This window comes from Hyperoodon ampullatus (genome assembly GCF_949752795.1).
Source record: "Hyperoodon ampullatus genome assembly, chromosome: 7".
NCBI lineage: Eukaryota > Metazoa > Chordata > Mammalia > Artiodactyla > Ziphiidae > Hyperoodon > Hyperoodon ampullatus.
In genome coordinates this window covers 45,065,880-45,083,799 of record NC_136920.1, presented here as the reverse complement: position 1 = coordinate 45,083,799, position 17,920 = coordinate 45,065,880, and the positions used below count along the sequence as shown (strand labels likewise).

At 36.5% G+C, this 17,920-nt stretch overlaps 2 protein-coding genes across 3 annotated transcripts in view; one reads left to right on the top strand and one right to left on the bottom strand.

Annotated features, from left to right (window-relative positions):
- Positions 1-17,920, bottom strand: part of GRM5 (glutamate metabotropic receptor 5) — a gene marked incomplete at both ends in the record, with an annotated part of 535,510 nt that overhangs the window by 341,458 nt on the left and 176,132 nt on the right. For both annotated transcript variants that reach the window (XM_079708490.1, XM_079708489.1), the window contains one exon: positions 4,112-4,361. In XM_079708490.1, the coding sequence (XP_079564616.1) occupies positions 4,112-4,361 (250 nt within the window). The remainder of the gene's footprint in view (positions 1-4,111; positions 4,362-17,920) is intronic.
- On the top strand, positions 7,585-8,235 carry LOC307056566 (biogenesis of lysosome-related organelles complex 1 subunit 5-like; the record flags this gene model as incomplete). The annotated part of the gene is made up of 2 exons (XM_079709415.1): positions 7,585-7,651; positions 7,697-8,235. 2 exons carry the CDS (start codon positions 7,585-7,587, stop codon positions 8,233-8,235), a joined length of 606 nt encoding a protein of 201 aa, XP_079565541.1.

Below are 17,920 nucleotides of genomic sequence, written 5' to 3'. Positions count from 1 at the left end.
AGGGTAAGTGGGGGGGTTGGAGAGGGATGGAATGGGAGTTTGGGGTTAGCAGATGCAAACTAGTATATGTAGAATGGATAAATAACAAGGTCTTACTTTGTAGCACAGGGAACTATATATTCTATATCCTGAGATTAAACCATAAAGGAAAATAATATGAATATATATATATATATATATATATATATCTGAATAACTTTGCTGTACAGCAGAAATTAATGCAACATTGTAAATCAACTATACTTCAATTTAAGAAAACATTTTAAAAACTAAAAAAAAAATGTGGCTTGAAATCAGTAACCTGTGGATAAAGAAAAGAAATGCTGGTAATAATTCCCAATTAGTTTTGAAATTTAAGTACATTTTTTCTTGCGTCCTGGTAACTATCATAACATTGAAGGACAGAAATTCTTAATTCAAATAGCTAAATAGTTTTAGTTAATCATAGATAAGATAAAACGATCTTTACATTGTTAATTTGCTAAAAATTGGTCCTTGTTTCCGAATTAATATTTAGGCTTACAACTTGTAAATAATACATCTCAAATAATATTTTCCCAAGTCAAGATCTAAAACACTGTATCCATTCTAGAAAAATAAGCCCCTTTAGAAATGTCATTACCGTTCAGATTATTGGTCTCATCCTGCTGCCAGGGCTAAAGTGGTTAGCAAGACTATTTCCGGGACCTGGAGAGGACATTTTTATTGGCAGTAAGACAGATTAACCAGAGCTCAAATAAGAAGACCCAGTGGCAAGGTCTATGTCACTCTAACATTCTACAGATGTGCAACACAGATGGTGAGGTATGTTGATAGATGAGGTTGTCTTGGCAGCAGAGTTCTTAGACCTGCCTAACATTTTAGTTGAATGACCCATTAAATGTGCCTGTCCCAAGGCAGCTGGATAGATTTTTAAGTAACTATAGCTGTTAAATGTGGAAACCTCTAGGAAGTTCTGAATATAGAGTCTTTCTCTTAGCTTTGACTTCTAGTTTATAGGAACTATCCACCCAAGTTTGAGTTGGGGGTAGGGGAAGGAAGGAGCAGAAAGAGAGATTGGGTGAGTATATGCAAACAAAATTATCTTAAAATTCTAGGAGAAGTATAGGGTGAGTTGAATAAGAGTTTTTAGGAGGGAACATTAATATAAAAGTGCTAACTTCAATTGGAATTATCTAGGATAGTTTTTTTTTTTCTCCACTGAGGGTCTATGAAGAAGCAGGGATTTGCTGTCTGATTATAACTTCTCCCCTGTTTCTATTCTATAGGAGACAGGTTAGTAGAGGAAAACACAAGATTTTGAGTCATGGTAATTGGGCTTTTGTGTTACCTTGACCATGTCATTCAAATGTTTGTGGTATCAGTTTCCTCATTTGTAAAATGAGAGTGAATAGATGTTCTAAATTCTCTTACAACTATTAAGTTCTGCTTTTCTGCTCAGTGTCCTAGACCTCCACTTTTACGAACAGGAATATTTTAAACTTACTAAGAAGCAGCAGAATATAGTGCTAACTGCTCAGTCTCTAGACTTACATAGACATTTAAAATTTTGCCTTCATGGCATACGTCTATATATCATATTATTATTTCTCAGCATTTATTGAGTCTTAAGAGTCCTTGTCTATAAAATGGAGATGATAATAGTACTCATCATGCAAGTTGTTCTTAGATTTTTCTCACAGCACTTATTTCCTTCTATCTAACTTATCATCTGTAAGGTCCATAAGGGTAGTGATTACTGTCTATTTTGTTCACTGATGTATTCCAAGCATCCTAACAGATACTAGCCGCTCAATATTTGTCAAATGAATAATTAAATGAAACAATGCATGTAAAGTGGTAAGTGCAGTAATTGGCACACAGCAGTTGATAAATATCATATAAATGGTCCTGATAAATGGTTTTATTAATACCCACAGTGCCTTTTCACTATGAAGAAGTAGGAGTGGAAGAAGTGGGAATTTCGTGAGAAGATGAAGGGGACTAAGGACCATAATGTTGTTTCCAAATATTGTAAAGAGTATCAACATGTCACCTGCAAAGAAAATAACATCATCCAAGATGTGGAAACTACAGAGAGACATTTTTAAAATTCAGAGAAAGGAGGATTTTTCTAACAACATTGCTCAGAGATGAACTGGTCCTCAAGCAAATGTTGAATTGTTATTGGCCAATAAATGAGAGAATTAGGAAATATAATTAAAGGTTATAAATCTATTATTTCATGGATGAAATGATTTGAAAAGAACTTCTTATAAACAGCATATACAGAATAAAATTTTAAATATACAAAATATTGAATTTGGCCTTGTGGTACTGCTGGCAAAAAATGTAGATGGAAAATGGCAAATACAGTAAATACCAACCTATTTTTCTTGGGTACATGCGATAAAAAAACATTTGTTTGTGACATAACATATGGCTGAAAGACAAGTGCTGCTGATTTGTTTTATTAATATTGGCAAAGCAGCAGATAGGAGCTACAGAATCCCTTATCCCCCATCCCCCCCCCCCCAAGGAAAAACAGGACTGTTTAAAGCCAGCGTCTTTCTTTCCTGTTCTTTTTATCCCACTGGTAACACTGCACTATGGACTTTCAGAATACTGGCAGTGAGAATGTTCTTGGATTACATGAAATGAACTGATGCATCACTCTTGCCAACTAGGGATGATTTTAGACAAAATGTATGGCATCGATGAGAAAGGAATCTCAATATCATTTTTATGAAGGATGGTTGGCCTCATATAAAACAGTCCCATCAATCTACTGCCATCAGCTCAGACAGAAAAGAATGAGGTACATAAACTGGCTGTCATAAAATGCAGCCGAGTAGGAGTGAAGTCTGATCACAGAAGGTCAGTTACACATGTTCGAAAATAAAGGAAGCATGTTTTCTATAATGAGCCATCAAAAGTTAATAAGAAGTAAGCTGGCTTTTTATTTTGGACAGTAATACTGAGAAAGATGCAATGGTTCTGAAGGTTTTCTCTGTTCTTTAAGTTGGCTCCCTGTTGAGAAAAGATATGTGATAACATGATAACTTTTTAAAGGTATGAAATGGTGAACTGCATTCACCTGATAAAACTATGGTGTTGACTTGGACTGTGATGATTAATTTTATGTGACATCTTGATTGGGCCACAGGGTGCCAAAACATTTGGCCAAACATTATTCTGTCTATGAGGGTGTTTCTGGATGAGATTAACATTAGTATGGTAGACTGAGTAATGACGTTTACTCTCCCTAAATTGGGTGGGCTCATCCAATCACTTGAAGACCTGAAAAAGGCTGAGTAAGAGGGAACTCCTTCATGACTTGCTTGGGTTGGGATATTAGTCTTTTCTGGCCTTCAGACTTGAACTGAAACATTGGCTTTTCTTGGGTCTCAAGCCTGCCAGCTTTCAGACCAGAGCTGTAACACTGACTCTCCTGGGTATCTCTCTCCATAGACATACATTACTGTTTCTATTTCTTTGCAGAACCCTAACTAATACACTGACTCAACAGGATCAGGAAGAAATGAGCTGAGCTGTGCCAATCAAGTGCATTATCCAGATAATGAAAGTCAGTCCCTGCAGAAGTTAATCTTTTAGAAACTGGTCTGGTAACAATGTGAGTGATCAGGCAATGTGATAACACTTTTGCAATATAAAATAATGAGCCAAATTACGAATGCTTTTACAATTAGTTCTAGAAGCAATTCCTCATGTTCCAGCCCCAAATTCTAAGATTCTATCTTATAAAACAAGCTTACATAGCCATTCTCAGAATCAGTTTCAGAAGCAACAGCATAAAGTTTGAAATGTGTTTACCTCCAAGGGGATTATGCAAGAATTTAAAAATCCTTCTCATTTCCTTACAATTAGTTTTTGAGAACTGAAGGACTCATCATTTTCATATGTTGATTCTTGTTATTATCAGTCATCAGCACATGGCATATCTACTTATTTTCCATGATTATTTTCAGGCTCTGGTGTTTTATGATTTTTAAGCTCTACTTCCACTACAAAGATTAAGCTTCCAAAGCATCTGTCTTTAGGCACCAAAAGATACCCTTTGATTTTCCCAAATTCCTGACTTTACTTCCATGTGAATTTTCTCGTCACTTACCTGCCCAGAAGCAGAAATTCTCCTGCCAGCCCCAGGCGCCTCATGGCCATCAGCAGACCTCTCACTGTCATGCCCTCGCAGAAGCAGGCCACCACCCGGGCCTTGGGCAGGTGACTCCTGAGTTTCTTCAGCAGTTTATCGAAGCTCTGCTCCCCGGCGTTGCTATAGATTTTGTAAGAGTGAGCGATGCAAATCCCTTCCTTGGCTGACATATCTTTGAACGCTTCCATCCCACTTTCTCCATAGTTGCCTGTGTGGAAACAGATAAGCAGAGGGGAGAATGTTGGATTCATTGGGTAGAGTTGGAATGCAGAAGTGCTGGGAGCATGAAGGTCACCTGGTAGTGTTGGATTTGGAACCTGAAGACATGAGTGAGGTTTTGCTTTTTCACTGACTTGCTTATCTGGGCAATTTACAATGAAACTACAGGATACATATATGCACTGATCTTTTAAAACTTTTTCACCAAGAGAGAATATTACAAAAATACAAGCAATTCGGCTCCCCCTTTGACTCAAAAAAGCTCATATTCTAATGTGAGATGACGGAAAATATTTATCTGCTATCTTTTCATTCTGTCTCACTTCCTTTTGTTTCTCATTATATGATCTTCCTACCCCACCGATTCAGACTTTTGTGTTTAAAGACATATACACAGATGCAATACATATACTTTATATAGTATAGGTGTACAAATATCTTAGAGTATTTTATTTTATAGAATATTATCCCTATATTTTATAAATAATCATGAGAGTTTGTGGTTTTATCCCAAGTGAAAATTCCAGACCCTTGATTGAGATTTTAGTCTTGTCACAGATAAATGTATTAGCTCATTTAAAACATCTAAAGTTTTATTATATATAACCATTGAAAAATTACCGATATATGGGGGAATAATTCCAAAGTATTTTGCAACGTTTTGGAGTTAAGGACTGATGGTGGTCTTTTAAAATTATGGAACATGGGGATCAATATTGACAATCACTTATAGGCCAGGAAGTGTATCAAGATTATTATATATGTGACCTCATTTAACTCTCAGAATAATATATTGAGAAATATATTATGACCTCCTTCTACAGATAAGAAAACAGATGAGGCATTTACGTTTACAGTTGCCCAGAGTTAATATCCCCAGTAGGTGGAAAGTTCCATTCCATTCACAGATCTAACAGTGCAGATTCTACTCCCTCCATTCTTCTATAGCTGACTTTTACGAGACTCAGAAGCCCAATTATATCTGCATTTCTCTTTCCTATTTAAAGGTCATGATGCTTCAAGTTTAGATATCTTGGGAGCCTTCTGAGGCCCTATAAATCATGACAGGTTCATTTTCTGAGTTTTCAAAAGATTAAGTGGGTAAGGGCGATTGACTTGAGAAATACAGGAGACTATTACAAGATAGCCAAGCTGTGGGATGTAAGTGGCCTAGCAATCAACTAGCCCTAGGAAATGGCATTTCATCAGGAGGAGTTAATCTCAAATGAACAAGCAAGTACAAGTCATTTGATTGCATACATTTCACTGTATGATGATAATAGAGATAATTTATAAATAACTATACTCATGTAACATTTTGATGTTTGGAAAGTTAATTCATATATATGAGCTCATGCTACTTATACCAACTCTGTGATAAAGGTACTATTATCTTCCCTTCGCAGCTGATAAAACTGAAGTTCGCATTTAACAAGCAGATGGCAGAGTCTTGGTTTGAAAATCTATCCTCTCCCTCCTGGCCCTGTGTGTGCTCCATCTTAGCAGGGGTGCCTTGTTGCAAATGAGAGCCTCAGACTTTGAGGGTGGGTTTTCGTGTAGGTTTATCCTCATGAACAAACTGTAAAGGGCAAAGCAGAGCAGGCCAGCTTGAGTCCCAGCCAAAAACACTGGTAGGCCCAGCTGCATCTTTCCCTCTTCTCCAGAATTAAAGCAACAAGAAACCTCTATGATGATGGCAGGCAGGCAATGTAGTTATTTTGCAATTAACAAAGGTTAAAGGGCTCTTCCTGAAAAATGTGCAAAGGGGCCTAAATTATTAGTCTTACACTAACCTGAATAATCTAGTATTTTCTGATTACTTTTAGCCAACTCTGTTTTTCAATTGACTACCCTGCACTTGATGCTTTAATTAACGCTGGGGCATTTGGATAAATAATTTGATATTAGGTGCATAGTGATTGTGATGGCAATAATGAAAATTCTCAATATATTCATAGTTAAACAACAAAAAATACCTGACAGATTTATAATCTTTAGCACTTCCCCAACAGCCTTGTTTTAACATTTTTTTTGTTTGTTTATACAGTAAGTTATATATAGAAGCAGCTTGCAACAGAGAACTTTGTTATTAGAGAGATCTGAGGTCTAATGTAGCTTGGGTTGTTCTAAATCTCAGCTTTATCACCTGAAAATCACAGATAACACTGCCTAATATATGGGTATTTTGTATATTATATTTTATGTATGTAAAATATCTTATAGATAGCTTGAACCTAATTAATTGCACATATTGGGGTTATAAAGAATATTCTAGACAAAGTTAAGATGCCCTCTCTTGGAGCAACTAAAACAAATCATGGAGCAAATGGCATTAATACTGAACATTAGACTAAAAAATAAGCTTAAACTAGTGGGGGAAATATGACTTTGTTAGAGCAAAGCCCAAGAATTCCTTTAAAATTAAAATAGGAAACAGTTGCAATGTATGTGTAACATAACAATTTCTGCAGAATACTAATTTTGAGTTAATAAAAGAAACCCATTCTAAGTTGGGAATTAAAAATGGGACTATGTATTCCGATAAAATTGGGAAGCTTGAAGTATTTAGATTTTCAGTAGTTGATACAATGACTACATTTTAGAATTGTATATTTAAAAATAAAGGAGAAACTATAAAAATTTCATAGCCTTCTTGAAGAAAATGAAATAGATTTCAAGCACTGTATAGAATGAGAAAAAAGGTGAAGAAGCAAAGATTTATTTTTCCAACAAGGAAACAAAGGTGATAGAGAAAGGAAGATATGGTGTAAAATATGAAACTAGTCTGTGGCTTCAACTAAGCATCTGGCAAAAGTAAGAAGGAATCTATTAGACATTCTTCTTTAAGTAGAAGAGGGTCTATGGCTTGGAATTATGAGAAGAAAATGTAATCGTAGCCCGACTTGGCTCTTAGCTCACACTATTTATAACTGTAATGATGCAAATGTCAATTATTAATTTTCAACTATATAAGTCCACATATAGGTAAGGTAGAAAACTTATTATGCAATAGAAAATATATGTTACCAATCTTTCCAATGAAAATTACAACAGAGGAAGATTTTAGGTTGAGATGTGGAAGCAGGGAGAGTTGATGAGAAAGGGAAGGATATTAAAATACTCCACTCACTATTTGGAAGTCAAGATATACAGAAAACACGCGTAGGTTTGCGCAGGCGCAGCGCGTCCGCGGGTGGGCGGAGCTGGCCGGGATGAGCGGCGGAGGGACGGAGACCCCCGAGGTTTGTGAGGCCGCCCCGGGCGGCGGCGGCGGCGGCGGCGGCGGCGGCGGCGGCAGCGGCGGCAGCGGCGGCAGCGGCAGCGGCAGCAGCAGCAGCAGCAAGAAGAAGGACTTGCCGGGGACCGCGGGCTCGCCAGCCCACCTCATTATCAAGGATCTCGGAGAAATTCATTCAAGACTGTTAGATCACAGACCAGTTATCCAAGGTGAAACCCGTTATTTTGTGAAAGAATTTGAAGAAAAACGTGGTCTTCGAGAAATGCGAGTTCTTGAAAATTTGAAGAATATGATCCATGAAACAAATGAACATACTCTTCCCACGTGTAGGGAAACAATGCAAGACAACTTAAACCAAGTTCTCCAGAGACTGCAAGCAGCTACTGACTCGGTCTGTAGACTCCAACAGAGGGAACAGGAGCGAAAAAAGATGCATAATGACCATTTAATAGCTAGTGAGAAACAGCATATAATGCAGTGGGAGGATTTCATGAAAGAACAACAGAGCGAACAGGCTGAAGTGGACGAGGAGCACAGAAAAGCCATGGAGAGGCTTAAAGAACAATACGCCGAGATGGAGAAGGGCCTGGCAAAATTTCCAGCCTTTGGAGAACTTGAACCATAACAGTGACAGACTGATGCGAAAACATTGCCTTCCCCTCAGAAACCGCTCCCACCAAACCGCTTAGCCTCTGCCTCAAGTTTAGCAGTGTATTCAGTGGCACTCCTCTGCAGAAAAAAGAAACTGCTACCGGAGTCTTAGCTGTTTCCTAGAAGAAGAATGCCACATCTTCCCGGTTTTAAGTTCCTGTATCTGCCTATAGCTCTAAATGGGGAGAAGTAGGAGGAAAATGGTATAAACATGCTCTTTGTTAATGAGGATTGGTCTTAGTTTCCATTGATTATCTCGGAGAACTGTAAATACAGACTTCTTAGAAAAGAAATTAATTCATCCTTATGCAGGGTTAATGTTACTTTATTATTGTGGCTCAGAAGGCCGATATGGTGGCTGCCTGTCAGAGCCTCCCTGGCTCTTGGAGGAGTGTGTACAGTGTTATTCCATGAGTAATGTACTGAGAAACAACTGTCCTGGAAGCAGAGGCCACATTGAAGAGAGTCAAAACTTTGTCTCTGCTCTTCAAAGAGAGCCACGTTGGTCTCTGAATTGGCCTGTTGGGAGAAGTTGCAGATTTTGCATGGCAGCGTAATGCCGTGTTTCACTGGATGACAAGACATGCTTGTTAAGTTCGTGGCCTTCCAGCACTTCATATTTTCAGCTTTTAAAATGTGCTCACAAGGACAAGCTTACCAAAAATAGAGTTGACTTTTAACCTTTCCAAGAACCATAATCTTGCCCATAGATTTACCTCATTTTTACGTGTGTTTTGCTGTAGGTAAGCTTTGTAAGATAAATAATGTCTATACATGTTTCAGCTGTTCAATGAGTAATCAGCAAAATCTGCCAAGGCGTCCCTCTGGAACCATATAAAGATTCTGGCTCTGAGTAAACCAGAAGTATTTGCCCACATGGCAAATGACCCATGTTAAATGTAAATCCTTTTTAGTGTTTAACGTCTGTTCTCATAAGCAGGTGTATTAAGATGAAACACGTACCCGTTCTGTCATCACTGTGATCTTTAAAAATCTGCATTTACCAATCTAATTGAGGAACTAAGTTGATTTTTTATTTACCATAAACCAAGCTGAATTAAATGCAATAATTTCAAGAGATTTATGGCAAATGAATTTGAGGTATGGATAAATCTTTCAGGTCTTTTTTTTTTTTTATTGCTCTTCAGTAAAGAAAGGCACAAGAAAGAAAATACTCAACTCTTGTGTTATCTCAGTGTTGCTACCGCAGAAAAGTGACAATGCTTGCTTGTGTAAATTTATGGCTTGCTGTCAAAGCTTCATTCTTGGCTGCATGTTGAAAAGTGATTAAAGTTAATAGAGGAGAAAAAAAAAAGATATACAGAAAACAAAAGAGATGACTAACAGAATTATTTGAATCTGAAAAAAATGAGATTAATCTAATAATACAATTATATTGAGAAGAAATAAGAATATATGTGAATTAAGAGATGTCTACTTTCCATAAATTAAAAAGTAGGCATTGAAAAAGTAAGCATAGGGGCTTCCCTAGTGGCGCAGTGGTTGAGAGTCCGCCTGCCCATGCAGGGGACACCGGTTCGTGCCCCGGTCCGGGAAGATCCCACATGCCGCGGAGCGGCTAGGCCCGTGAGCCATGGCTGCTGAGCCTGCGCGTCTGGAGCCTGTGCTCCGCAATGGGAGAGGCCACAACAGTGAGAGGCCCGCGTACTGGAAAAAAAAAAAAAAATGTAAGCATATATTCATACTACTTAGAAATATGAAGGTGAAAACCAGAAAAGAAAAATGTAAAGTGCTCTTTCTTACTTTAAGCCATTCTGCATGACATGATTTTGAAAACTATTAAAGTACAAGTTTGATGAAAAAATTTAAATAACAGACTTAAAAGTTATTGAAATTGGAGAGAGATATGGAAAATTTTAAATGGAATGCCAAGTGAACATTACTGAATAAAGAAATTCAGCATGCTGATAGTGAGGATAAAATTTTCCTATAATTTCCTTAAATCAAATGTAAGAGTAAATATTAATTTATAACTTTTACATATCCTTGTATATTTCTGGTGAGATATACTCACATGCAATTATTAAAATACAATCTCTATAATGAAAATAACTTGAGAACTTGGGGGTAGCTAATTTTGTAAATAGCATTATTATAGAGCAAAATTGATCAGAAACAAATTTTATCTCAAACAATTGCTTAGATATCACTTTGTTTTGGTTCTATGTTTCTATCACATCAGTTAGATTTGGCTATATTGTATGCATTTTTTTTTTCCATTTCAACCACAGAATGAGAGCCTAATGGATAAAAGTGTAAAATAGGATCAAGGTTATTTTTTTTCTTATATCATGAAAGATACCAATCCTGAAGCCATGGCAGAATGCTTAATTCACATTTATTCTAAGAGCAGGTGCTCTACTTAAAATCATATTAGTCATTTCTAGTATGCCAGAAAGACTTTACAATTGAGATGGTTTTCAACAAGATGTAACATCTAAATTAAAATAGAAAAGTCCAGTTAATTTTCCTTCCTCCTGTCAAATCACCTTCTACTTACTGTTCCTTTAATACCAAGCTCAAGGAATTCCTCTTCAAAGTCTGCCCAACCTATGTATCCCTTCCTACGATCCTCATTTGATTTTACAATAGAAAATTGTCTTTACTTGTGTCTGCTCCTTTAAGACTGTATACCTTTGGGACATAAATATTATTCTCTTGTGTATTCTTAATTCCTCAAAGGGACCTAGAAGATAACTAACACAAGTTGAGTAAAAAAATAAGTGAATGAATGAGTGGTACAAAGTAATCAGCACCAAGTGGGAATTTGCCAGATAAAAATATTTGTGCAATTAATTATCCTACCTCTCATCAGAATTGCAACATTTGTGTCTAGAATGTATCACTCTATTGAGTGATTATGTAATATTATTCCACTTAAAATCTGAAGGACAGAATTGTACAATAATCAAAACAGTCAGAACATTTAGATTTTTTCCCAATGGCTTCAGTGTTCCCCTGGATAATAAGAGATTCTAATATTTTAACCTCAAATGCTATTTAAAGCTAGTTGCTTACACTAGTACTATTTGACCTGTATTATGTCAGCTGGGATCTGGAAGCATCTGACTCCATTAGTGCCTACAAAGTACACAATGCAAACAAGACTTGCTAAAGAATAATTTTAAATCTTTCTTCTAACCTAAGAGAGATTCTTTGCACTTTGTGTTTAAAGGCACAGGCATGGAACAATCCTTTAGTATGCAATGCATAACCATAGACCACTGCTATTTCAGGTGGCACCAATTCACTTTCAGTAAATACTGTGCTACTGTGGCTTAAACATACTTCTGGATAAAGATAATAAAGAATGGCAACACAGATAGGCTACATCTGGTAAATGAGGTATTTTTCTTGCAAAATATCTATTGGAGATATGGCTCAAATTTATAAATATGTGTGTTGAAGAAACTGATTGTAAGAATAAAAATTAAATTAATAGAATCACACTAAAAAGATAACAAATACTTTTCCTTTCTCTGACATTCGTTTCCTTTTTTCCATTGTACTCTTACTTCTCCCACCATAATCAGACCCTCATTATTCCCTTCATAGAAACTTACTTGGGAACATACCTCTTATCATCTCCTATGTCTCATTTTTTTTGGGGGGGGAGGGTCTTACTTCTTAATATGCTCTTTCATGTGTAGCTCAGATGGCTCACATGTTCCCACTTATTTACTTTTATTCATGATGTTCTTTCTACTTGGAATACCCTTTTCCCATTTCTTTATGTAGAAATCTTACCCATTCTTTCTGGTTCAACTCAATTGCCCAGACTGTAACTTACTTAAGATACAGACCACATCTTCTCCATAGCGCCATCTAGCGATGCTTGTGGAACTAAGCTGACATACTCCACCATGCTTTTCAAGGATTAATTAATTACGTACAGGTATGATACTAGGCACGTGGTAGACTCTAGATATTTACACATTTTAGCCTAGTGATCTATTTTATAATACTGAAGAGCATAATTTTTGTTACTTATAATTGCTAGAAAAGTTTATAATTGTAGTTCCTTCACTTTTTTTTTTTTTTTAACCATGCGGGATCTTAGTTCCTCCACTGGGGATCAAACCCGCGCCCCCTCCAGTGGAAGCGCAGAGTCTTAACCTCTTAACCACCGGACGGCCAGGGAAATTCCCTCCTTCACCTTTATGACAAGGCTGATCATACTAATGATTTATTTGATATTGAGAATTTGATTAAAACTATAACCCATGATATTATTTTTTTTTCCTTAGGAAAACATAATCCACTTCATATAATGTGTTTCATTAGGGGACTTCTAAGGAGACTTCCCAGAGTCAGATAATGAGTTATGGTGCTAAGTATTATAATGTATTAGACTTAATTTGAAATATAAATTCTGTATTCTATATTCTGTACATATATTTATGTTACCTGCTTTATATATTTATTTATTATATTTCAGATATATTTGTATATTCTATTTTCCAAAACTGTTAAGCCCCTTGAGAGTACTAAATGCACTTATTTAACTATGTATCATCACATAATAGTTATTCAGGGATTTCTTGAACAGAAAATATGGTACAGAAAGATAAGAGTAAACTTTTGGAAGAGTTAATTTATTTGTTCAAATACAATCATCAAGTGGATGCTAAAAAAATGTAAAAACTACTCTTTCAGAAAGTATTCACTTTAGGAAATTTAATTCACTTAAAAAAAAACTATTGAGCTTGGCCTTCCATATTAGAGCTTTTTTCCCTTTTATTTGATCCAAATTGTCTTTTTTTTCAAAAAGGAGATTAAGATTCTCAACATAAGTAATAATTTATAAATACATTCCAAATGGCTTTTACTCCTAATATCCTGTTGCTATTATAAACAGTGTATTTTGTTGACAACTACTAGTGAAGGAAAGTGCTGCCATTTCTCATTGGAGTTACTGCCTGGCATGATACCATCCCCCTAATATATGTGTGGGCAGGATTAATCAGTCAGTGTAATCACCACTTCCCATCCTTTCATGGGGCCATAAACGTTCATCAAGGGATCTTAGCCAAAACTGCCCATATTGAGTGTGCTGTGTCTTGGTTAAGCTAGTGGTTAGTTAAACAGCCAGAAGGGAGAAAACCCAGAGAGATAAACACCTCTTCTTATTTTATTACTATCTCCTTATAAAGATGTTTCCCTTTTCAAAAATGTATGTCTTTTCCCAATATAGCCACATGTACAATGAGTATGGCAATTTCAAACTCTATATTGCATTCATTTGTTTATGTTTACTTCCTGGCACTAGACAACAAAGTTCTTCAAGGTAGGTGTTTCTATCCTCACAACAAAACTATATATAAATATACCATATACTCTCATCAAGACTCCACAAATTATGGCAAATGCCTTTGCCATGAAAATCTTTGCTAACAAACAGATGTCCAAGTTTTGGTTCCTTTTTTTTTTTTTTTTTTCAAATCTTACCCTCAAGTTTTTCTATGACATGACCCACATAGCAGAGTACTCAGTGTGAGGCAGGACATTATTGACTCTCATCCAGGGTGTTTTATTATTGGAAGTACTAGAAGGATTTCATTTAGCGAATTCACTTTAGGCATTACACCAGACATTGAGTATGTAAGCAACATTCGAGTACCACTCCAATAGTGAATTCAGAAAAATAAAGCTAGTAGAGCATAACTTAGTAACTTAGATTTTGAACTACATATAAAAATATTATTTATGGGCTTCCCTGGTGGCGCAGTGGTTGAGAGTCTGCCTGCCGATGCAGGGGACACGGGTTCGTGCCCCGGTCCGGGAAGATCCCACATGCCGCGGAGGGGCTGGGCCCATGAGCCATGGCCGCTGAGCCTGCGCGTCCGGAGCCTGTGCTCCGCAACAGGAGAGGCCAAAAATATTATTTATGGGAATACTAACCGGGGATATTAGATTTTGTCAGAAAAGTAAGTGCCAAGTGCATTACTGAGTGGTATACTATGTTGCTGAATTTTTCTTTTGGCTACCAGGAATGGGGCTAGAAAAAGAAGTTTGATCTTCAGAGCAAAGGTGCAAGTTGACCATTCAAATTCATACATGGCAGATAACATGAAATCAAATCAATGAAATAAAAATATATGAGAGTTATAACTGTCACACATGTCGATTACAGCAAGTATGAGTGTCATCTTTGGTTCTGTAATGTAGGTTGCTGAACCTTGGAATCAAAAGTTGTGGTATCTATTCCCTCCAATAACTCTAGTTCATACAATTGGGTTGAACTGAGATAGACAAAACTGAAAGAGAATCAAGTTTTGAGAAAAAATCAAGTTTTAGAATTTATTTTTAATTTACTTTTAAATTTCTGCCAAGTAGAAATGCCAAATCGGAAATTGAATAAGGACATTCTGGCTCAGAAAATAGAAGTTAAAATTGGAACTATTTGGGATCATCAGAATATGGATAGCAACAGTAATAGATGAGAGTGTAGGATGTGAAAGAAGAGGGCTCTGATTATACCCTAAGGAACTCAAATATTTATGCATTAATTGAGAAGGCAAAGCTGACAAAGAAAATGGAGAAGAAGAAACCAAGAGAATGCATTGTTATGGGAACGAAAATAACGTGCTTTTACTTTCTTTTGGACATTAACAGTGTGACTATTAAAGTGGAAAAAATCCACTGATTTTGGCAACATTTATCTCGATCTTGTGGAATTAACTGGTAAAAGGTTAATAACATGTACCAAGTACTGTACTAGTCACTTCAAATAAAAATAGTCATAATAGTAACTCTTACTATTATTATTTAAACCACCCAATCCTATGAGGTAGCTATTATTTTCACATTTATAAACAGAGAGTTTATGCTGAGAGAATTTGCCAAATAATTGATAGCCAGTGAGCAGAAGAGCTGGAATTTCATCTTTCATCTGTTAAATTTCAAAGCCCATGCTCTTTTCTTACAGTAGATTATTACCCTTGAAGCACTGAGAGAGAACTTCTCAATTTAATTCTGTAGTTCTTCCAAAGGTGCTCACCCACCACTAAGTATTTCATTTGAATCCAATGCCAGATACTACCAAACTGAATTCATCTAAGCAAACATAGTATTTAACAAATAAGTTTTTTTTCCCAGTTACTAGAATTATAGACATGTATGATTTAGCACTAAATGATCCAATCCATATCATTACTGAGAATTGATATTTAAATATCAGAGTCTTCCTACAAAATATACAATGCTTAACTGTAGCTTATCTATAGACAAAGACCTGTAAAATAAGAGGAGGCTTTCGGAAACAGACACGCCATACACCTGTTACTAATTACCTAAATCTTCGCTGTGGAGGGAGGAAGGACTTCAGAGGGAGAGCGGGAATGGAAAAACTTGATTTTTATATTTAAAATTATACAGTATGTTAATTGTTAAAATACTTGTTACTATAGCTTAAATTGAGATCTGCGAAGTGAAAACATATCACTTTATTAATCTTCTAAAAAAAAATGGTGTTTTTGCTTTGATTCTTTTCTGGCTATTCTTCCTAGAGGAAAATAAAAAGTTGAGACAGAAGCTATGACCCAAATTCCCACTCTAACCTTCCAGGATTCAACTTCCTCTGCTTTCTTTGCAAGCTGTCAACTTCAGAGCTGAAACCTGCTGCAGTGCATGTCTCATTAAGAGAGATTCCATTTCCACAGAAAGGACAAATCTCTGTATGGAACTGTGTGTCAACGAGTCGGGTAGGTTGGTGAGCTTTTCACTGTGCCTCTGTTTTATCTCACTAGTCACCTCTGATCCTCGATTCTAACTGGATCTAATGACAACACAGAAATTCACTCATCACCTGCTGAAAGCAGAAAATCCTTTGCCGCACAGCCAAAACCGCTCACGCTTGACAGCCTTTGCTCAAAAGAAGTAACTTCTTTGACAGCAGCTCGTGGCCTCTGCCACAACCTTCTCCAGTTTAGATCTGCAGTGTGTGGGTTCTGTGGTTGCTAGAATCCCTCTGGAAGAACTCAGTGACTACCACGGTACTGAGAGGTGGCACTCATTTTGGAAATATCTGTCTGGACCATCATTCACTGGAGGATTCAGAAATGAGTAGAAGGAACTGAAGTGTAGTGTAATGTCTGTGCTGTTGTTACTGTTGCCAAATTCTGAGCTCCATTCAGGAGGTGGTCAACCATGCTGTGTTCTAGGATTATGGCCTTAGTGACTGTCATCTGTAGATAAGACCTCTGCTGTCCAATATGGCAGCCATTGGCCATATGTGGCAAATAAGCATTTGACATGTAGCTAATTCAAATTGAGACACTGTCGGCATAAAAACAAAATAGATCTCAAAGACAGTATGAAAAAAACAATGTAAAATATCCCATTAATATTTTATAATATTGATTACATGTTGAAATGACAGAGTTTTGGATGTATTGGGGTAAATAAAATGTGGTTTAAAAATTAATTTCACTTCTTTCTTTTTACCCTTTCTTAAAATCACACACATGGCAAGAATTATATCTTTATTAGAGAGTACTGAATTATACATATAAAGAGAAGTTTTATATCCTATACATTTCAGGGTAGAATGTAAACTTCTTAGGATACTCTATGACATCCAGGACTTTTTTTAATCTATCATCTAGGCTTTTTCTCCAGCCTCACTGCTTGCCTTTTCTTTATGTATTGAATATATGGCACATTCTTCAGCCATACCAAAGAATATATAGACCACCAAATACACCATGCTTTTTCACATCTCTAAATTTCACAATACTCCTTGTTCTTGAGATGTTCTTCTGTTTAATTCCTGCTCATACTTCAAGACTCAGCTGAAAGTGACAGAATTCTCTAGCGCCCGAATTCAAAGTAGATATCCTCTACTGTGCTCTCACTGCCAACCCTCACTTCAATGTCACAAGATTTTTCATGTTTTATTGTAATTATTTATTAGTTTGACTTTCTAAGAGGCTGTGAGCTAATCAACAAAAGGGATCACATCTTAGTTAACTACCCTTTTTTCTCCAGAGCCTTGGTGGCCTAAGTATTTGTTGAATAAATGCATTTCAGAAGGTGAGTACTGACTTTTTCACCAGCTTTATAAAGATATAATTGACATAAAACATTGTGTAAATTTAAGGTGCAAATGTGATGATTTGATATACATATTTATTGTGAATTACCACAGTGAGGTTAGCAAACCTATCTGTCACTTCACATAGTTACCTGTTTATTTTTGGTGAGAATATTTATGATCTACTCTCTCAGCAACTTTCATGTGTACAATATTGTTAACTACAGTCATTGTGTTGTATATGATATTCTTAGAACTTATTAACCTTATAAGATGAAGTTTGTATGTTTTGACCAACATCTCCCCATTTTCCCCATGTTCCCAGCCCTGGGCAACCCCCAAATTTACTCTTTGTGTCTATAAGCTTGGCTTTTTTATTCCACAAAGAAGTGAGATCATACGGTATTTGTGTTTTTCTGCTTGACTTATTTCACTTAGCATAGCCCTCAAGGTTCATTGACTTGTCATTCATAACTTATTATTGAACAGTGACTATGAATAGCTGTGCAAAGAAGCTCTGGTATGGAAGCTACCCTGCATTCATTGTGACCCAAAAGGGCTAGAACTGGACTTAGATAAGACCTATGAGGAGGGGCAGCACAGT